Here is a 22,515-nt window from a genome sequence, read left to right as displayed (position 1 = left end):
CAGGAGTTGGTGCAGGGGACTCTGGTTAGCAATTTTTCACCTGTAGCAAACAGGGAGTCCCTCCTTGAACCAGTGGAAGCCAGGCAAAGTCCTTCTTGTGGTGAAGCCCAAGTGTGCAGCTGGTGCAGTCTTTCTGAGTGCAGGGTCCAGGTGCAGGCCAGGGGTCCAGCAGGGCAGTCCTTCTTCTCCTTGTAGTTCTTTCTTCTTGAAATTTGGTGGGGATCTGAGGCTTGGGTGCAGGTCTGCCAGTTTTATCCTTGCTCCTGGGTGAAAAGCAGGGGGGCCCTGGTCCTCCAATCAGGGACAGGGTCGTCCCCCTGTGATGACCACTTCCTGGGAAGTGTGGCAAAAATCCATCCCAGAAGGCAATAGTCTCTAAAAATCCAAAATGGATGAATCTGATTTTTGGAGGAGAGATCTGGCTGAGCCCACCCACTGGTGTGGCTAAAAATCATAAACACACCCCTCTCCTGCCCTCTCCTAATCTAATCAAGGGGGCACCTAGCTGTCTGGGGTTGCAGGATGTGGGGGTGTTGCTGGGTGCTCCAGATGTCCTTCTCTGCCTTTGAAGACCAGTTTGGCAGCCCTCCCCCTTCCTGCCTCACCATCTGCTGAGGGGAGATTCTCTCCCCCAAGCACATTCCTTTGTGTGAAGTCAGGCCACTTCACACCTCATTAAAGTAGCCTGGCAGAAGCTGCTGCAGGCTGGCCAATCAGAGCACAGCAGCAAAAACAATGCAGAGCTGAAATTGGCAACTTTTTAGGTAAAGTCTAAACTTTTTACCTGCACTAGTTATATTAAATCCAACAACTGGAAGTTGTGGGATTTATTATAACAATCAATTTGATACCAAATTCTTGGTATGTAACACTTAAGGAGACTTTAAAATTTTAAATAAAGTCTGCCCATTCTAGCCTATGAAGGCCATTTACTTCAATGAGGGAAAAACGAATTTGGCTGTTTTTACCACACCAGGGCTTATAAATCTATTTTTATAAAGTCCCTGCTTATAGTTACATGGCACCCAGCCCTAGGGGCACATAGGGCACACCTTAGGGGTGACTTATATGTAAAAATAAGGTAGTTTAAGACTTTGGAAGTACCTTTAATTCCAAAGTCGAATTTGCATATAACTTTAATTTAAAAGCAGCCAGCAAGGCAGGCTTGCTTTTAAAATGACACTGGGCACCTCAGCAATGCACCTAGGTGTGCACCACCTATGCTGTGGTCCCTAAACCAACATGCCCTACCATATACTAGGGACTTATAGGTAGGTTTACTTAGCCAATTATAATTAGCCTAATTTGCATATCCATTTTACACAGAGCACAGGCCCTGGGACTGGTTAGCAGTACCCAGGGCACCATCAGAGTCAGGAAAACACCAGCATAAAGTGGAAAATGGGGGCAAAAAGTTATGGGGCCTCTGCAATCAGCCCCAGTTTCTCACACAACCCCCCCCCAGCCCACACGCCCAGGAGACTCAGCCCAACCCTGGGAGAGTCTTCCTGGCTTGTTAGGCGAGGAAGACAGTGAAGAAAACTGGCTGTCCCCTTGCAGGGCCTACTCTGCCTTACATCCCCCTGTCAGGGTCACTCCCTCTGGGTAGTGAAGCCATCCCAACAGTAAAAGGACCCAACTCAAACTGAAACTTCCCTCTAGGGGGGTCTTCCTCCTCTCTCTCTGCCAACTTGGGTAGTGAGGTGCCCACCTCCCCTACTCCAAACTTTGCTAGGGCAACACCTAGCTTACCCAAAGAGGTCACCCAACACTTGAGCAACCCCACCATGACCAATAGGGTCAGGGGGCCTACTTTGCTATTGGCTCTGGGGTCTGCCTCCCAGGCCAAGTACAGTGCTGCCAGGAAGGCTAGCACCCAGCAGAGGCTACTGACAGCTGTCAGTACCCAGAACCACACCCTAAGCTCTCCACTGACAGGTGGCTGAGCTGCTTTAGGGGCATCTTTGGGGTCCTGGCACCCCTCTTGCTGTCTAGAGTGGGGGGCTACCACCTCCTGTGGCAGACACCCTCCTTCCACTCTCCCTTCTGTCAGTGCAGGGGCAACACCTTGCATCTGGACAGCTGCCTGACTACTCAGGACTTCCTTGGGGTCAGGTGAGGCCTCACCAGTGCCAACTCTGGGCTCCCCCCCTACTGGGGCAGAAGGCCTTTGGCTCCTTGGAACTCTCTTTAAGAGTGGCCTACCCTTCCTTTTCTTCTTTCCTTTTCTTGGGGACCCCTGTCTCCTAACTGTAGGGACTGACTCCCCAGGACTTTGGGTAGGGGGGGCGCCCTGGGCGACCACCCCATCTGTGACCAGACTCACCTCTGGGAGGTCATTGCCCAGGATACAATCTAGGGGAAGGTCAGCACTGACTACCACCCTAATCCAGTCAAGGATACCCTCCCTCTCTAGGGGCACTATGGCTACAGGTTTGGAGGTGACCTCCCCTGTGGCTATCCTGACTTTCTTTGTCTTTCCTGGGACATACATGTCTGGGGTCACTAACCGGTCACTCACTACAGTGTGACTGGCACAGGTGTCTCTCAGGCCAGTGGTAGGGATCCCATTCACTTGAATGTGGTGGAAGTGCCTACTCCCACCCTCAGGGATCACCAGCTTACCATCTGGTCCTGTCTCCCAGCACAATGCTAGGAGGACTTCATCATCTGAGGAATCCTCCTCTATGGCTACACTGGACAGCCCAGTGCTAACCACCTTCTTTGGACAGGCTGCATCTCCTCTGAAGTGACCTGTCTGCTGACAGTCAAAGCAAGCCCTACTGTCCAAGAGCTTTTTTAACCCTGGGTCTCCCTGTCTCTGCATGTCAGAGTGGGAGTGGGATTTACTCTCCTCCTTCTTAGGGTTCTGGGGTACAGAGGGAGTCTCTGTGGTGGGCTTACCACCTCCCTCCTTAGGTTTTTGGGGACCTGTCCCCCCCTTCTTGGAGTCTCCCCCCTGGGACTTGACAACCACCCTGGTTCTCAACCACTCATCAGCTGCCTCCCCTAGCTCTCTAGGGTTGGTCAGCTTAGAGTCCACTAGATGCTGGCGTAACCTTTCTTGGATACAATTGGTCAAGATGTGCTCTCTCATGATCAGATTGTATAACCCCTCATAAGTATTTACTTTGTTGCCAATAATCCAGCCCTCTAGTGCCTTTAGTGAGGTGTCCACAAAGTCAACCCAAGACTGGGTACTGACCTTCTGGGTGTCCCTGAACTTCACTCTATATTGCTCTGGGGTCAGACCAAACTTCTTGACTAAGCACCTCTTCATACTAGGGTATGAATCTGCCTCCTCCCCCCTTAAGGTCAGAAGCCTATCCCTCCCTGAGTTGGGGACCAACTCCCACAAAAGGGAACCCCAGTATTGAGGCTTAACCCTTCTCATTTGGAGTGCCCTCTCAAAGGCCCCTAGCCACTTATCTATGTCATCCCCCTCTATATAAGCAGGAACTACCCCCTTGGGTAATCTGGGGCAAACTCCCCCACCCATGGACACCTCAGCTTCTTTATCGCTGCTTCCATCTCTTTTTTCTTTGTATGCCCACTTTTTCTTCTCTAGGGCCAGCTTCTCTGCTTCCAAAGCTATGTAGGCTAGCTGGGCTTCCAGCTCTCTTTCCCTGATGGATGGGTTCTCTCCTCCTGAAAGGACCCTCTTCCTACCACTAGCTTTGGGTCTGCCCCTAGTGACTGTGTCCAGTGAGGACCGTTCCTCTTCTTCCTCACTTGGGGTCTGATGCCTTTCCTCCCCTGAGTGGTTAGAGTTAGCATCATCCTCTTTTGGTTCCTCCTCTGGAGCTTCCTCTGTCTCTACCTCTTGGGCCTCAGCCCATGCTGTCAGGGATTTAATCAGGATTTCCTTCCTGAGATTAGTGGTTGCAGGCAACCCCCTCTCAATACACAACCCCCTAAGCTGGACTACTGTCAGTGTAGGTAGGCTAGCCAGATCAAGCTCCATGGTTCCCTAGTTTTGTGTCAACAAAAACTTTTTGCAAAAATTGGAAACAAGAATTTAGAAAAATTACAAAAATTCAATAATTGAAATTAATCCAAATTAATTTTTTGAAAAAAATTTAAAATTAAAAATTAAAAACAATTTTTGCACTAGGACAATTTAAAGGATTTTTAATTTGTTTTATCTAAAACTGTAACGTGATATTGAACACAAGTACAGGATCCCGTCGCTGCTTCCAATTATGTTGGAAAATGGGTTATTGGTAGGGCAGGTAGGTACCTACACCTAGCAACAAGCCACAAACCTCCACAAAAGTACAGTTAGGTCTCAGTAAATTAATCCCAGCTCTACCCTTGGTAGCTTAGCATCGAGCGTCAAGGCTTAACTTAGGAGACAAAGTGTAAAGCATTCAAATATCACAAAACAGTAATTAAATAAAACACAGGAAACAGTTTAAAAATCCAAAACCAATTTATAAAAATAGCTTATATTTTTATCTTTAAAATGACACAAAAACGATTAAAATCGGTTCAGGGGAACCGGAGATATGAATTTTTAAAGTATTATTATTTTCTAGCGCTCAGAAACGAAAAGCGCCAATCGGGTCATCTGGTTGCACCAGGACCGGGGCAAAGTCAAACTTTCAGGCCGACCGCGATGGAGCCCTGCTCGGCTACAAGTCGCGGGAGGCCTCGGTCAAAAAGTTACCTTCTGACTTAGTCTCTTTTTCGATGTTTTTCTTCCCCGGGACGAACCTGCCAGTTGGATCCGACCTCCTGGAGCCCTTGTCCGGATACGCGAAGTCGGTTTCCTCGGTGGTGATTTTTACCTTCGGACTTAGTCGTTTTTTCGAGATGAAAATCCTTCGACCGGGGTAAACCTGGATCTTGATCCGACGTCCGTGGAGCCCTTCTCGGATACGATGGCTGGAAGGTCCCGGTCAACTTTTTACGTTCGGACTTAGTCTTTTTTTCGGATGTTTTTCTTGACCGGGACGAACCACGAAGTCAGGCCGGGTCGCGGTTGAGGCAAGCCGGCTAGAATTTCCGCGTCGAGTCGGTCACTTTATGGAGCTTTTTTCTAAAATTTCTCCAATCTTTTCCAAACTTCTGGGGCTTCACCCAGATGTTCTTTTAAGGTTCTTTTGGGGTCCACAGCTCACCCCAAGGGTCCAGAAGTTCTGTGATGGTCCTTGGGAAGTGCGGACTTCAACTCCCAGAGTGCACCTGGCGCAAACTCCTTTTTGGCCACTGGACAGTGGTCAGCTGGTCACTTTTTCAGGAGTTGGTGCAGGGGACTCTGGTTAGCAATTTTTCACCTGTAGCAAACAGGGAGTCCCTCCTTGAACCAGTGGAAGCCAGGCAAAGTCCTTCTTGTGGTGAAGCCCAAGTGTGCAGCTGGTGCAGTCTTTCTGAGTGCAGGGTCCAGGTGCAGGCCAGGGGTCCAGCAGGGCAGTCCTTCTTCTCCTTGTAGTTCTTTCTTCTTGAAATTTGGTGGGGATCTGAGGCTTGGGTGCAGGTCTGCCAGTTTTATCCTTGCTCCTGGGTGAAAAGCAGGGGGGCCCTGGTCCTCCAATCAGGGACAGGGTCGTCCCCCTGTGATGACCACTTCCTGGGAAGTGTGGCAAAAATCCATCCCAGAAGGCAATAGTCTCTAAAAATCCAAAATGGATGAATCTGATTTTTGGAGGAGAGATCTGGCTGAGCCCACCCACTGGTGTGGCTAAAAATCATAAACACACCCCTCTCCTGCCCTCTCCTAATCTAATCAAGGGGGCACCTAGCTGTCTGGGGTTGCAGGATGTGGGGGTGTTGCTGGGTGCTCCAGATGTCCTTCTCTGCCTTTGAAGACCAGTTTGGCAGCCCTCCCCCTTCCTGCCTCACCATCTGCTGAGGGGAGATTCTCTCCCCCAAGCACATTCCTTTGTGTGAAGTCAGGCCACTTCACACCTCATTAAAGTAGCCTGGCAGAAGCTGCTGCAGGCTGGCCAATCAGAGCACAGCAGCAAAAACAATGCAGAGCTGAAATTGGCAACTTTTTAGGTAAAGTCTAAACTTTTTACCTGCACTAGTTATATTAAATCCAACAACTGGAAGTTGTGGGATTTATTATAACAATCAATTTGATACCAAATTCTTGGTATGTAACACTTAAGGAGACTTTAAAATTTTAAATAAAGTCTGCCCATTCTAGCCTATGAAGGCCATTTACTTCAATGAGGGAAAAACGAATTTGGCTGTTTTTACCTCACCAGGGCTTATAAATCTATTTTTATAAAGTCCCTGCTTATAGTTACATGGCACCCAGCCCTAGGGGCACATAGGGCACACCTTAGGGGTGACTTATATGTAAAAATAAGGTAGTTTAAGACTTTGGAAGTACCTTTAATTCCAAAGTCGAATTTGCATATAACTTTAATTTAAAAGCAGCCAGCAAGGCAGGCTTGCTTTTAAAATGACACTGGGCACCTCAGCAATGCACCTAGGTGTGCACCACCTATGCTGTGGTCCCTAAACCAACATGCCCTACCATATACTAGGGACTTATAGGTAGGTTTACTTAGCCAATTATAATTAGCCTAATTTGCATATCCATTTTACACAGAGCACAGGCCCTGGGACTGGTTAGCAGTACCCAGGGCACCATCAGAGTCAGGAAAACACCAGCATAAAGTGGAAAATGGGGGCAAAAAGTTATGGGGCCTCTGCAATCAGCCCCAGTTTCTCACACTCAGAAAGAAAATCCCCTTTCTGGATTTTCTTTTAGAATATAAACTAAACCTATATGGTTCAGGGCTGCGTCAGTATAATGCTGCCCTGCACCAAACAGTGAAATGTATTGTCAGGAACCGCTGTGACAGCGGTTCCTGCCCACACATTAAAAATGACCACCTGCTTGGCAGTCATCTTTAGGTCATTTATAAATGTAGATTGCTATCCCTCCACCAAGGGGACAAAGTAATTTACCTTGTCCCCCTGATGGAACGATGGACTATCCGTCCATTTATAAATCAGACCCTAGGTTTGCAAATAGCAAAGAACAGCAGGTCAGATTGTATTTGGGGAAGACAGTGGGAGTCAAAAATAAAGACTTCAATTGGGTCTATGCAAAGAGCCATTTTAAAGTTGGGAAAGGTGATTCAAAGTTTTCTGACTGTGTGCAAATACAGAAAGTTAGGAGAAGTGCTATTCTTCCTAGGGACAGTGGAATAAAGGGCCTATTGTTAAGTTGAAACCTAGTCAACAGAGAATTTTAATGAATGCCAAATCAATGAAGGAACCGGATTCATGAGTAATTTTTCTTCCTCATTGTGGTTTGTTAAAAAGGAAAGGAACCTGCACATGTTAGGATTGCTTCAGATAGTCTTGAAAGTGTTGTTAGCGGGAAGCAGAGGTCTTTGTCTGGTGCTAGTCATGTGGATGATGTATAAAAAAGTGTTGACATTGCACCTTGCACATCAAAGCATATACGCTCCTAGATGTGATAAAGGGTTAAGTTACTGGCTTGTCTTCATGATTATGTTCTGCAATAATGTTAGTTTTTTTAATGAATATTCCAACATAGCTACATTTTGTTTCTTTTTCTTTTGAGGAAAGGAACGTGTTGTGTCCTGTAATGCAGTATATGTTTTCACTTTCTATTTGTTTAATTCATGCCTCAGTTTCTTTCATTCACAATTTTATTCTTGTGATGAGCTTGGTTTCCATTTGCTCACTGCAGCATTTGCAGATTGACGCTACTTGGTGAAGCAACTGAAACCTAAATCTCCTGTAGTTCTTGTGGGCCTGAATTGTATCTGCATCTTGAATTTACAACTAAAGAGATTCTGCTTTAGTGCCATATGTCTGTTCCATGTGAACTGATCTTAATAATTTCTTATCTGTTTTTGTAGATCAGTGGAGTAATGCATCCATTAAAGCAAGGTGTTATCTGTACTTTAAATTGAAGAAATGTTCTAAAGAAAAAAAACACTAGTTTAAGAAGAAAGAAATGGTTATATTTTGTTTATGCACAAATTTGTCACATTTTGTATGTGTTCCATGCATTGTGTTTCAAGGTGGTGGTGCAGAATTAGTTAACGGTATATTTTAGAGCCAGTCATCCATGTTACTAATGATGATTTGTATATTTCGGGTACGTTTTCTTATGCTTGCACTGGGAGTTCCTCTCTTATTGTATTCTACAACAATGAATAATTTTGACCAGATCAGTATTCGTATTTTTTCCCTTTGATTCAGGGCAGTTGTTTGGTACAGTTGTGGAATTGTGCACTTTCTTGGGTGTTATGTAGTATGCGCGGCAAGGTCACGCTGTTTGAGAATATGGAGTTGAGTAAGGATGCACTGTCATTTTGTTGTCCACTACAAAGCTGTGCATTCTATTTTGTATTGAGCCTTGGGTAAGCCGCTGTTGCAGTGCAAGGTATGGACACATTATATGATTATGCACCACACTTTGTAAATTTTTAGGTAAGGAGCAGGCTGTGCGCCAAACACGTCACATTTTGGTTGTGTTAGATTCATGGACATATTAATGTTCTCTTACATCATTCCATGTTTGTGGGCAAGCCTCAGGCAGCCTATGCGTCAGATGCCCTATTTGTTAGGGCTGTGTGTAATTCATGGGGAGAGGCTGTGTGTCATATGAATCGCTTCAAACATATCAGTAGGTCGTGGGTAGGCTATGTAGTCAATTGTTGCATAGTTGTAAAGTGGTGTATTGTTGTGAGGTGTGTTGGTCACAATTGTTTTTTCCATAGTGTGTTTACGTCTTAGGCCGGCTGTGTCAAGCTGTGTGCTTCACACCATGGTTTGTTTTGTTTATGTTGATGGCATGGTTGTCTGTTTGGACTTGTTGGCAAAAGGAAAGTGTGTTTTGGGCTGTCTTGTGTGTTGTATATCTAGTGTCTTTCTTGGGTCAGTGTGATGTCTCTGAGACAATGTAGAATCATCATGTGACCACACTTTCCACCAGTCATTTGGGAGGCCGCATTATTAGGGCCTAGCTGGTGGCAATATGCTGCTGATAAGGTGCAATTACAAGTTAATTACTTCAATAAACTTACCTAAACCTTCATCAAGACTTGGACCTCCCTACATCGCAATAAAATATACCCCAATGCTTAACTCAAATTGTCTTTAAACTGATTCCAATGTGGTAAATATTTTCAGTCCTTCTCGAGTCCTCTCAGTTTGCAAATCATAGGCGTAAGCCGTGACCGTTTTCCTCCACCAATTTTGTAGAGAAAGTGGATCATTTGCTTTCAGGCTTCTGGCTATTACAGTGCTACTTGTTAGCATTGCATCTAGAAAAGCTTCTCAAATTCCTGAAGAAAATAGTCTGATTGGCAGGAGTTGGTTCTTTATCATTCTGTTAAAGTCCTCATTATAACTGGTCCCTCATTATTACTGACCAGTTTGGGCAGAAAAATAAGTTCTGCCTTAATCAGCGTTACAAGTCCCACGATTGTCACACATGCACTGTTGCCGCATTGGTTTGTGAGCACAAATCCTTCAGGTCAAACCTGGAGGAATTTAATACAGAAAATTGCCCAGGATTAAGTGTTAACATGCGAAAACTAGCTCCATAACATCGATTTTTATATTATGCCCCATTCCATAAGTAAGGCAGCGGGCCGGATCAAATTCCTTTGGAGTTCTATAGGTTGGTTCTCCCCGAGCTGTTAGAAGCTATGACTACTACTTTCCTTGCGGCACAGGCAGAGGGCCCTGCAACACTCTCAAGGGCAGATACTAATATTGTCGTTTTTAAGGAAAAGGGCAAACCCCCTTTGAACTTGGGGTCATATCGGCCTATTTCATTGATCAATGCAGATGCAAAGGTTTATGCTAAAGCTCTGGCTTGCAGATTAGGGAAGGTCATCATCAAGCTCATCTCCCCTCACCAGCACGGGATTATTCTGGGACGTGACACAGCTGATCGAGTGATTACTCTTTTAGACATTGCAGAGGTAACTAAGACACCTATGGGGCTGGGGTTGATGGATGCAAAGAAAGCCTTTGATCGAGTCTCTGGGGTTTTCTTTGGGAAGTTCTGCAGTGGAAGGGGCTTGGCCTGAACTTTATTAGATCTATTAATGCTCTGTATCGGACCCCCAAGGCTAGAATATTGATCTGCACCTGGGGGTTGGGCTTGATTCCTATAACTAGAGGAACAAGTCAGGGGTGTCCATATTCACCTCTACTGTTTGCTTTATATATAGACCTGTTTATTCCTCGATTGGACAAGATTTGTAAGATTCAAACAGTTTCTGTGAATCAATTTCAGTATAAAGTGCTGGCATATGCCGACGATATAGCGATTGTAACCCCCGTAAGGCTTTAGAGGCTACAGAAGAGGAGGCTAGTACATGTGGAGCCCTTTCAGGATATCATCTCAATGAGGGCAAGACCCAAGTAATGAGCACTGAGGGTCTAAACCCAGAAGATCAGGGGTGCTGGATTGGGCAGATCTACACCATACTGATCGAGGGTCTTGCTGACAAAATGGAGTCACAGAATTCACTGTGGAATCTAGGTTAGGTGCATTAGGGCCCTATTTAGGAGTTCCCTCTTGATTTGCAGACAGGTGCTCTTGAATGCCGGCCTCAAAAGTCAACACTACAAGACAGTCTTCGACTTATACCATACTCCCAATGAATTGTTCAAGTGGGGCAAGGGACAGGATTCTAGGAGACACAGGAGTGATTAAGTATATTTACCACAACAGTCGCTGTACGATTTGTTAATGTATTATGGCACACTGCACTCTCACCTGCTTATCCCAAAAAAAATATATATATCACATACAGCCGCAAGAGCTCTTAAAGCTGTTAAATACTCTTCTACAAACTCCTCAGGTATTTCTCCCCCCACCAAAAAAAAACGGCCATGCCCTGGGTAAACGAAACACTAAACCCTTCTTCCTTTCTGGTGTGAAAACCTTACCATCTATTGCCACAAGATAATTTTCAAAAGACTGGTGCCATTGTTTCCATTTTCCATGTGGTTTGCATCGGATTTTGCAAAAAATAAATTTAGTTGGTTAAACACTTGATTAGCCATCTTGAAAGAAAAACACAATCAAGTATGCCTTTAAAGTTATTCGCTAAGTTAGTGCTTCAGCACGGTGTCTGGACTGGAGAAAGAAATTTTATTAATAAGTTTTACCTCAAAGAAAGTATTTTCACAGTCCTTGACTCTCTTTAGTTCTGTGGAGCATGGAAAGCACTGACCTGACCGATATATACATGCTCAAATGCGCTCAGTTTACAAACCAGTAGAAGGACTCCTGGCCAGAGAGCTGTGATGTTGTTCCAGGCACATACACACAAGCATGTGTACTCTAACAGCGCAAGGCAACACAATGTCTGCGCAACTCCCCAAAAGGTGTTAGAAACAAGGTGAGTTGGAATGGGGTTCCCAAGCAAACCGGACAGGAAGGCAGACTGAATAAAACACAATCCCTACCACTGAAATCGATCCAACAAATAAAACAGAGCAGTAGCTGTTTCCGAATAACTTTCCCTGGTGGGCCACAAGTAAAAGTGCCTTAATACTCAGAGAAGCTAACTCAAATCTTCGCTATATTGTTAAGATCAGCTCACCTGGAATAGACTTGCGGCACTTCTATGTAAGAGGAGTCTTAATTGTATATTCAAAATGCAGATCCAATGTAGCCCCACAAAGAGTATAAGAAATGTCGGTTCAAATTGCTACACCAAATTGCTACACCACAAGGAGTGATTCAGCAACTGTCACAGTTAGCAAATTGAACCCAAGTATGTCACAAGAACAACATTCTAAATAAGGCTTAAGTAAAACAAAGTAGATCTGGATGGTCGGGATAGTAATGATTCACGATAATGGGCTATCTCAGAAATTGTTTGAACAGGTGTGTCCTGAGATGCTTCCTAAAGCAGGAGAGAAGGACAGATTTCACAGTTCACATGCACAGTTCCATGCTGAGGAGTCAGCCTCAGAGAAGGACTGTTTGTGGTCAAAGGCAGGATTTCCAGGAAAAGCAAGTCACTTCCAGCCCCCTGGATCCACCAAAAGCAATCAAGGTGTTAGCTAGATAATTCGAATTTCGCTTGCATACGTCTTTTTATACTATGCAGCACAACTTGAACTGAGTTCTTTCTTGGACCTGCAGCAAGTATAAGTCTTTCAGAAGGGAGTAATGTGATTGTATGTTTTTGCTGAGTTTACTAGTCTAACCACAAGTGAAAAATGCCTTTGAGAGAGGCCAGAAATTAATGGAGTACTCTAGCTAGGATGATGTTTCCAAGGTCCAGCCAAGCAACAACAAGAGCATGAAAGGCAATTTTACCATGTTCAAATGGAATGAGTTGCTGGATTGTCTTCAGTGAGTGAAGACAAAAATTTGCGACTTGAAGCACTTTGTTAATACAAAGTAAGAGTATGAAAGCAAAATCAAGAGCAAAACCAAAAGGATTTAGCGGAGGAAATTGAGGCTGGGGAGAATCTTACTTTTTGAGGGTATGGAATAATAGGAGGAAAGAGTGGGTTAAGGAGCTGAAAGTTGTCAAGCATCCAAGAGTAGAGCAGGGATAGACCAGAGTGTGGCATTCAAGAGCCACACTAAGAGGCGCATTTCCCAGATAAATATAGCTGACCGCTTCCAGTAAGAGAGATGGCAGCGAGGGAAGGACATACATCATATCAACAGTGGTCAGAAACTACCATTGGACACCAAAGATACTGACACTAACCATCAGAGAAAGAGGTGGAACAAGACCCAAGTGAAGATGATCTGATATCTCTGTAAAACCAAAGTGCAGCCAGAACCCCCTGCACCTACAACAAGTTGTCAGCCAACTGCCAGGGCTGGTATGATTGTGAGATATCAAGCAAAACACTCAGTCCAGGGGCAAGGATACACACCCATGACTGACTGGAATCATACACCAAAAAATAGAAGATCTTGTGAAGGGGTTCAACTAGGACATGGGAGCAGGACCAGGAATTACACAGACCTTAAGCAGTAACAAGCTCTTAGAATTTCTGTCTATGTCATATCCAAGGATTCAGAAAGGTTATGCCAGGCATCCATGGCACTGTAAAAACAGAAGCCTCACTGGTTTCAAACTTTGACCATTGGAGCAAGCCCCTTGTAAACAATCCTCCGAGCAGACAGGAGATCACAGGGGCACCAAATAGGAAACACAAGCTCCTAACCTCACCTACAGATACAACAGATAGGCCAACAGGGAGGAGAATAAAAGTGACCAGCAAGTCCAGGGCTGTCGAGAACTTCCCTGGGCGGCAAAAGAAACAATGCGCCACAGGGCATCCACCTTGCAGTAGACCGTCAGCGCAATCACCAGTAGAACGTCAGCAAATCTGCTGCAACTCCATCAAGAAGAGTGTGCTGAATCCACCGCTCATCACCGAAGCCAGGATGAACTGGGAAAGACTCTAGGGTGCCCTTCCTTCAGGACAACAGGAGAAATGCAAATGTGTCATGATCCCCAACCTTAGGCGACCATCTTTGCCATGGCGAATGGCCATGGAGGTAACAGGGCACAAGAAATGGGAGGCGATTATGGCACATAATACAGAACCCACCATTGAGAATGACCTCCTCCAAAGCAATGGTAGAACTGCCCCAACCTCAGGGCGATCAGCATGAATATGACCAGTGGCCATGGAGCCAACAGGGTGTAAGAACCGGCTGTTGCAGATGAAACACAATCCAGAACCAACCCTAGAGGTCCTTAAGGGTGCAAGAGATGGACACCAACCCCACTCAGAAATGTATAGAAAGAAAAAATCTGAATCCAAACCATCAGTGGACAAATGGATAATGCAAAGGAATAGTTCAGAGCAATGACATCAACGCCAACAACGCTGCTCTTTGAATCCACAGGCAAGCCCAGAATTGATGGTTTTGGATGTAAAGAACCAAAAGCTGTTTGGCCATTGAAGAACCTCATGACGCCCAATGCATGCACTGAAGAGTTGATGGTGTGGCAAAAAACATCAGTAGCCCATAAGCTAAACCTTGGAGGGAAAACAGAAATTGACGCTCATGAAGACCACTCACTATACAGGCATGAATCCAGAACAGAAGATGAACAACCACCCCTACCCAAGAAATTATTGTTCAATAATACAGGTTGTCAACAAGAAGATCAGCAACTATTGAGCAGAGCAGGTCATCTGAGCCACAACAGAGGATCCAAGGACTCGTTCTGAACATGAGAATTAAAATTAAAGTGCTACGAATGGGCTGTTCATGAGGCACATGTTCCTCACATGTATGAATGAGGAGGAAGGGAGAGGAGCAATTAATGCAATCCTAAAATTGATTAATATGTGTAGCTTGCCACAGATTCAAATCATGGCAGGACTAACTCACCCTCACATCTTTTCAAGATTAACACAATAAATACCATTCAGTTTGTTCACTGTAGCATCGACTTTAAGTACCAAGGCAAAATTCAATGTCTGCTATATAATAATTCATATTACACTGTTATTGTGTGATGTGAACACCTACAGTGGGAAACGGGCCAAGAATATAATCTAAACCTATATGAACAACCACCTATTCTGTACCCATATTATACCATTAACATCTGGTCATTTACTTTCATCAGTAAATTTTTAGGTCATTTGCTTACATTAGAGCCTTTTTTCTCATAAGTGCAAACAGTCATACAAAGACTAGGAGGGCAGCTCAGACTACAAGGTAGGTCTTGCACGGAAACTATTGATATGTGTCAGTGTTTCCCAAACGGTGGTACGCAGCCAACTGGTAGGTTGTGAGCTGATTTTTGGTGAGTTGTTAAGGTCTACGTATTAAATAAAGTTGCCTTTAAATTCTGTGTTTAACTTTTCACATTTATGGTGGTTCAAAGACAGAGGACAAAGGTCAGGCTGCTTTATTTTTTTTAACCACTTTGCTGCAAGGCCTTTTCCCCCTTAGGTGCCAAGACTCTTTTTGGCTATTTGGCCTTCATTACTTTCTGTCCACATAAGCTATCCACGCCAAATTTGCGTCCGTCTTTCCAACATCCTAGGGATTCTAAAGATACCCAGAGTTTGTGGGTTCCCCTGGAGGAGACCAAGAAATTAGCCAAAATAGAGCTAAAACTTAGTTTTTTAACAAAAAAGGGAAAAAAGTGCTGCAGAAGAAAGCATGTGGTTTTTCCCTAAAAATGGCTTCAACAAAGGGTTTGCAGTGCTAAAATCCCCATCTTCCCAGCTTTCAGGAACAGGCAGACTTGAAACAGAAAACCACATTTTGCAACACAAGTTTGGTATTTTATTGGGACATACCCCATTTTTACTATTTTTTGTGACAGAAATGGATGTGAAACAATGCTGGACAGCTAAACATTTCTGAAAGGTAGACAATATTCTGAATTCAGCAAGGGGTCAGTTGTGTAGATCCTTCAAGGTTTTCATACAGAAAGTAACAGCTAAAATACAATACACTGAAATTGAGGTGAACAAAAAGCCATTTCTGTCCACGTTTTCTTCTATAACTTTTTCCATCTATGGCAGAGTTTTGAAAGCAATATACTATTACGTCTGCTGGACTCTTCTGGTTGCAGGGATATATAGGGTTTGTGGCTTCACATGTACCCTAGGGACCCAGAGCCAATAAATGAGCTGCACCTTGCATTGGGATTTCATTGTATACCGGGTATACAGCAATTCATTTGGTAAAATATAAAGAGTGAAATATAGGTACCAAGGAAACCTTTGTATTTAAAAAATGGGCACAAGATAAAGTGGTGAAAAACAGTGGTTATTTGTACATCTCTGAACTCCGGGGTCCCTATGCTACCATGTGAATTACAGGGTGTTTCTCAAATAGACTTCTTTTTTTACACACTGTGATACATTTGGAAGGAAAAAATGTAGAGAAAGAAAAGGGGCAATAACTTTTGTTCTTCTATTCTGTGTTCCCCCAAGTCTCCCGATAGAAATGGTACCCCACTTGTGCGGGTAGGTCTAGTGCCCGCGACAGAAAATGCAACATGGACACATCACATTTTACATTGAAATCCGACATGTTTTTTGGAAAGTGCCTAGCTGTGCATTTTGGCCTCAAGATCAACTGGCACCTAAGGAAACCTAGCAAACCTGTGCATTTCTGAAAACTAGACACCTAAAGGAATCCAGGACGGGGTGACTTGTGGGGCTCTCACCAGGTTCTGTTACCCAGAATACTTTGCAAACCTCAAAATTTGGCAAAAAGGAAAAAAAAAACTTTTCCTCACATTTTAGTGATGGTAAGTTCTGAAATCTGAGGAAAGCCACAAACTTCCTTCCACCCAGCATTGCCCCAAGTCTCCCGATAAAAATGGTACCTCACTTGTGTGGTTAGGCCTAGAGCCAGCGGCAGGAAATGCCCCAAAACACAACATGGACACATCAAAATTATCTATTACAAAACTACCTGTTTTTGCAAGGGAGCACCTGTGTTTTTGGGCCTGGGCTCAGCAGCCATCTAGGGAAACCTACCAAACCCAGACATTTCTGAAAACTAGACACCTGGGGGAGTCCAGGGAGATGTGACTTGCATGGATCCATCAGTTGTTCTTACCCAGAATCCTCAGTAAACCTCAATTGTAGCAAACATATCACATTTTCCTCACATTTCTGTGTGGGATCACCACACCGGCACAAATTTCCTACCACCCAACGTTTCCCTCAGTCTCCCGATAACAATGAGAACTCCCTTGTGTAGGTGGGCCAAGTGCCTGTGACAGGGAAGGCCCAAAAACATGCCAAAATTGAGAGGGAACCAAAGCGGGTCCAGAAGGGCAGTTTGAAAAAAACGTTTTTAGGCTGACAAGTGGGGCAGAATTTTCATTGGTACGGATGCAACCATGCTAGGTGGAATTGTGGATTCCTGCAGATTCCTGAAGGTTCAATCACAAACATGTAGGGAAAATGCATGATTTCAAGCAAAGTTAGAGCTTTGCAGGGCATTGTGGGTAAGAAAATGGTGTGGGGTGCATGTGAAGCACACCACCGTGGACTCACCCAGATGTTTAATTTTCAGATGTGTGTAGGTCTGGTAGAATTTTCTAGGTGGCAGCGTTCCAAAGTCCAAAAGGTGCAGCTGCTCACCATTCCAAGTGGGACGATATTGAGGTTTAGCCATGCTCCCTTGACCCAAATGTAAAACCAAAACTCAAAATAATCAAATGTCCTCTTGCTTGCCGTTGGGATAAGATCATTTAGTTTGCAGGGGGGCTGGAAGACTGTTTACCACCTTCAGTTGGGGTGGGGGGCATAACCATGCCCATACTGGTTGGCTGCTCCCACCCCTCTCTTTTTTAAAAAATTCCCTGGCATCTAGTAGGCATTCTGACCCCCCCCCCCCCCAAAGGGGGGCAGAAATGGCCTAATATAATATGTCCCCAGGAGCGGCCCTGGCGTAATGGGTCGCTCCCCTTATGTAAATGTTGAAAACAAATAAAAATCCCTGGTGTCTAGTGGTTTCTACCCCCTTGGGAGCAGACTGGCCTAATAAAAGTAGGCCTATCTGCCCCAATGGGAGCAGAAATGGCCTAATAGAATATTTCCCCCTTGGGGAGCGACCCTTGCCCAAGGGGTCGCTCCCCTTATGAAATTATAAATAAAATAAATCACTGGTGCCTAGAGGTTTCTGCCCCCCTTGGGGGCAGATTGGCCTAATAAAAATAGGCCGATCTGCCCCCAAGGTGGGCAGAAATAGCCTAAAACAAATTTGGCCCCCAGGGGAGCAACCCTTGCCTAAGAGGCTGCTCCTCCCCTGTAGAAAACAAAATAAATTATCCCTGGTGTCTAGTGTTTTCTGCACCCCTTGGGGCAGATCGGCCTAATTAAAATAGGAAATGGCCTTAAACTAAATTGCCCCCCTTGGAGAGCGACCCTTGCCTAAGGGGCCGCTCCCCTTGTTTATTTACCAAAAATAAAACCTCCCTAGTGTCTAGTGGGCATTCCTGCAGCACCATTGCTTTACGATTGTGCTGCAGGAATGCTCAAAGAGACATCTGAGGAAAGGAAAAGCCTTTCCTTTCCTCCGATGCCTCTCTGACATACTCCCTTCCCCCATCTGTGGAAAAACAAATCAGTTTATCCTCAAGTCGCGCGGGAAGCCATGCTTCCAGCACAATGGGGACGACCTTTGATGAGGTCAGCACGTCATCAGATGTCCCTGGGAAGGGGTGTTCAGTCTGGTGTGACCAGGGAGGGGATGGGGGGAGAGGGTGTTGTGGGTGGCGGGGGCGCTTCCCCTGCCATCCCTGCCCAGAGGAGGGAGGTGCTGCAGCTGAGGACGTAACCATTACATCCAGGGAACCCAAGGGGTTAACATGGGGACTGATGTTTACTTTCTTTCCCTGACTGCAAAGTGAGAGGATTTTTTAAGGTACATTATGTGACAATATAATCCGTTGTTTTTTGCAATACAAAACAAAACGTAAATACCTGAAAATGAACTGTAAGCATCCAGCAGTTTGGAAAGTAAAAAGAAAGCACTTTTTGTAATTCTGAAGTGTGCTTGAAACAGACATTTAAATAGGAATCAAAAAATTAAGACATTTACTTGGTGATGGATGCACAAATGACTAATATACATGGAAAACCAATTTCCACACATATAATTTGTGTGCTATATAGTATTAGCAGTAAACGTGTATATCAGTACAAACGTAGTGGTTGTTTCGATGGCAAAATGTGCTGTTTGTAAATGACAATGTGATACCACATGATGCTTTCGTTACATTAAAAAATCTTCTCATCTCATGTCTATTAAAGGTCGGGGGTCACGAAAGCTTGCTGTTCTAAAAAGTGTGTTGTGATTCTAAAAAGTTTGGGAATCACTGACATATGTGAAACCTTTCTAACTATACTGGGTTCACTTCGCCTTCATTTTTCGGGACCACAGCGTGAATCCTGAGCACAATTGGCCATGACCACAGAGTACCCAAGGTCATCACAGAAGCATGGCTCAGGAATTTGTCTGCTCACAATATTGGCATCGGGCCATTTAACTTTTAAAACCTGCCATAATGACAGCATTAATAAAAGGGGAGGTCTACTAAGTTGTTTCACTGTTTATAAACTCAACTTGACACAGTGCCATAGTGACTCCTTAAAGGTACTACCCATGCTGCTGAGATCAGTACATAGATCCAGGACAAAAAAGACTGAGCTACCCAATTTAAAAAAAAGGTTTCTCAGAAATACAGTCCTTTTAGGAGAGGGGGCGAGGGAAGGTAATAAATAATCTGCAATATGATCAAGAATCAGAAACTACATACCAAATAGGTTTCCCTTCTTACAGATACACCATCCTTCATATGGTACATCCTAGACAGATGCCCCAAAAAAACGATATGGGTGTGGAAGGCAAGGGTGCAATTAGAAGACTGAAAATTGCCATCATACCAAAAATTTCTGAGGTCAGTTATTTTAAACTACACCTCAAGTGCAGTTTAAAATAACTTTCAAACTCTAAGCAGTACTGTTTTGTGACTATGTACAAATTGTGATAAGTTGGAAATTGCTGGTCACTTTCTGTAATATTTCTGTCAAGCCAGGAAGGGTGGAATGAAATGTGCTTAGAGTAATACTAGTGGCTAGTGGTTAAGAATAATGTAAACATTTCCATCCATCAAGGCGAGTCTTTTAAAATGGAAAAGACTATTACTCTAATATCAGTGAATCAGCAAATGATAAACCAACTACAGAATGAATGTTGAGGTGAAAATCCAGTAAACAGAAATATTTCAATAATTATGCAGCTCCAACCTTCGCAATGGGTAAAAAATATCAGCAGCTGAACAGGGGTATTCAGGGTTTTAGTGGGATTCATGTTTACATATTGAACAAATGTATTGTCTCGGTGTGGACTGATAACACACCACAGATACCCTTTGTCAAAACCCACCAGCAAGGATTTGCAAAATAGATGGTGTGGATGTTTTCAATTCTGGCTGTGGCCCAACCAATATATTTTCATGTTTAATGTACATCAACTTGATTACTTTTTTTTCTTGTAACAACCCTAAATCAACAGCTGGGCTCAGTATTTTGAAGAGAGTTTAAAATGACCTAAACCAAGTTCAGAGTTCACACATGTATTTGTCATTTATATGCAGTCCTTCTATGAGTGAGCCTTTACATATTTTATTATCCTGTTCTTAGAAAATTTGTTTGAATCATAATATCTTTTTCCAACTTTGATGATTTTTTTGGTCTGGGTATGTATTCTTTAATAGAATGAACAGTACTAATCTCTAAAGATCAGAAAATTAACTCTCCTCTCTGTCTAAAGGAACTGATAACCAGTGAATTCGGAGAGAGCCAGGTACAAACTTAATATGAACGTTACATAAATAGAGAATATACTTTTAGGTAACTTGAAAAGTTTGATTTTGAGAACAGGATACTCTTATAACCATAAACCATACATAATTAACTAGCAACCATTTAAATCAAGAGCTGGAAGTACCTGGAATATTCGATCTGCATATGGTGGCAGAGCTGCAGGAGAATATGTAGGATCCATTTCTGTAAATTCCTCTGCAAAATTGCCAACGTCCAACTCATCGCGGATAACTGGTCTAAATGGAGCTTGTACTTTCTTTTTAGACAAATCATCCCAGTTTATTTTCTAAAGAGAAACAGTAAGGTACTTTAAGGGCAATTTTCACATGAACTCGAAAGTGAATCATCAGATTTTTCTAAAAATACAAACAGTCTGGCAAAACCAACCAATTTATTAACGTCCCTATAGCATTTTGAATAACTGGCATCCTCAGGAAGTTCAATCACTTGAGGTCGTTTCAGTAAACATGAATCTGAAAGGTGTATGCATTTAAGAGTGCATCTAATAAATGAGTTCTTAGATTCAAGCCAGGTGTTTCTGTTATACAAAACAATTAAGCAAGCCTATAGAAATTAGATTTATACTACTGGCACCTTTTTAGTTTACACATGGTGCTCATGCCTGGTATTCAAAACATAACAAAAAAATGTATAAACAAAAAACAAATTAGGGGTGGATTTTGTATTTTCATGCAGACAATCACAGAAGAAACCCAGTTCTACCCAAAGAGAGTCGAATCCAACCTGGACTCCAACCCTGAAAATCTTTCTGAAGAAGACTGTGAATCTGATGAGTTTCCACTTGCAATGTTTGCTTCTAAAAACAATTCACAAGACCGAACACATTTTCTATGCGTGGCTCAAAGCTTTAGCACATGCACCACCATGGTTAAGTACAACCCACGGTTCAACTAGAAGTCAAATAATCAAAGTATGTGGAGCAACACAAATATACACCACTAGTTAGTGGTAGTGATTTCCACCCTGCAAATCAAAGATGTTGTTAGAATATGATTCCCACCACCCAAATCAATAATGTCAACTCTGGTTGTATTTATGTAAGAAAACATCCTTTCCTGCCTCTGCAAAGAAAAAAAAAACAGACCTACCAGGATGCGGAGTCAGGAACACAGAGATAGGTATAAGTAAAAGGTAGTCTTATTTGAATTGTTTGGAAGAATGCTTGCCCTCCTTTACAACAGAACTACAGTGACGTACTAGCATATGAAATGGAAGTCCAGCAGAAAGCATACAATGCATCTATAATTCTCACTGGTTATTTAAAAACAAAAGAACAAGTAGCCCAAAATTGCGAGGATCGATTTTTACATCTAAAAACTGGAAAATTAAATCAAAGAAAAATGCACATGAATTGCTAAGGTTCAACACTAATTCTACCCTTTTTGTACGTTACTGGCACATATAGCAACACACAAAGATTTATACAGCAGTTAATCTATGAAAATAAATAATGTTGACATTTTACCATATTATATAAAATACTCAAATAGGAAATGGAATCAAAGAAAACATACATATATAGCGAAGATTCAACACTTCTTTTACCTGGAAAAAAGGGTGTTTTTTTATCTCATCTGATCCGCCTGGTCCACATCCTAGTCTTTTTTTTGGATCTTTTATTAAAAGAGACTGAATTAGATCCTTAGCTACAGCATTCATTTGATGTGGATAAACCGGGTCACTTTTTAATATTCTTCTGCAAACAAGGAATATTGGAAGATTTTAAAAAAGTGCACTTAATGTCCACATAAGCACGCTCAAGGAGATAAAGCACAATGTATCTTTAATACTGGTAGTCCTTAGTACCCTCTTTCCTCAAAATTTATGGTATGTCCTGGACAGTAGCCAAAGAACAGAAAATGTTTGCTGAGCACAAATAAGGTTATGAAAAGGAGACACAGAGATTCTCCCCCTACTATATCCATAGATGGTTTTCAGAATTTTCAGTTCCCAATCCATAATCTGTATCAATGGCTATGAGGGGTAGGGAAGCAAGTCATTTGTAGGAAGAGAGATTAATAACACCCAGTATAAGCATTACCACAATAAGTAACTTGTATGCACAGAAACACTGCTCACTCATTCCTGTAGAATTTTCAGTATGATAAAACACAATTCAAGACATATTTTCTATACCAATGATAACAAGCTGTGCAAGAGGAGTATTTGCAA

General features: G+C 43.3%; 1 protein-coding gene across 3 annotated transcripts in view; it reads right to left on the bottom strand.

The window, feature by feature from the left end:
- The window catches only part of RPS6KA5 (ribosomal protein S6 kinase A5), a 451,666-nt gene that overhangs the window by 227,298 nt on the left and 201,853 nt on the right, over positions 1-22,515 (bottom strand). For all 3 annotated transcript variants that reach the window (XM_069208183.1, XM_069208185.1, XM_069208184.1), the window contains exons 8-9: positions 21,889-22,039; positions 20,447-20,608 (exon numbers count right to left, since the gene is read on the bottom strand). In XM_069208183.1, coding sequence (XP_069064284.1) covers positions 20,447-20,608; positions 21,889-22,039 — 313 coding nt within the window. The remainder of the gene's footprint in view (positions 1-20,446; positions 20,609-21,888; positions 22,040-22,515) is intronic.

Source organism: Pleurodeles waltl, chromosome 9 (assembly GCF_031143425.1).
Source record: "Pleurodeles waltl isolate 20211129_DDA chromosome 9, aPleWal1.hap1.20221129, whole genome shotgun sequence".
NCBI classification, from domain to species: domain Eukaryota; kingdom Metazoa; phylum Chordata; class Amphibia; order Caudata; family Salamandridae; genus Pleurodeles; species Pleurodeles waltl.
The sequence above is the reverse complement of the archived record's forward strand: the minus strand, read 5'-3'. Positions and strand labels throughout refer to the sequence as shown.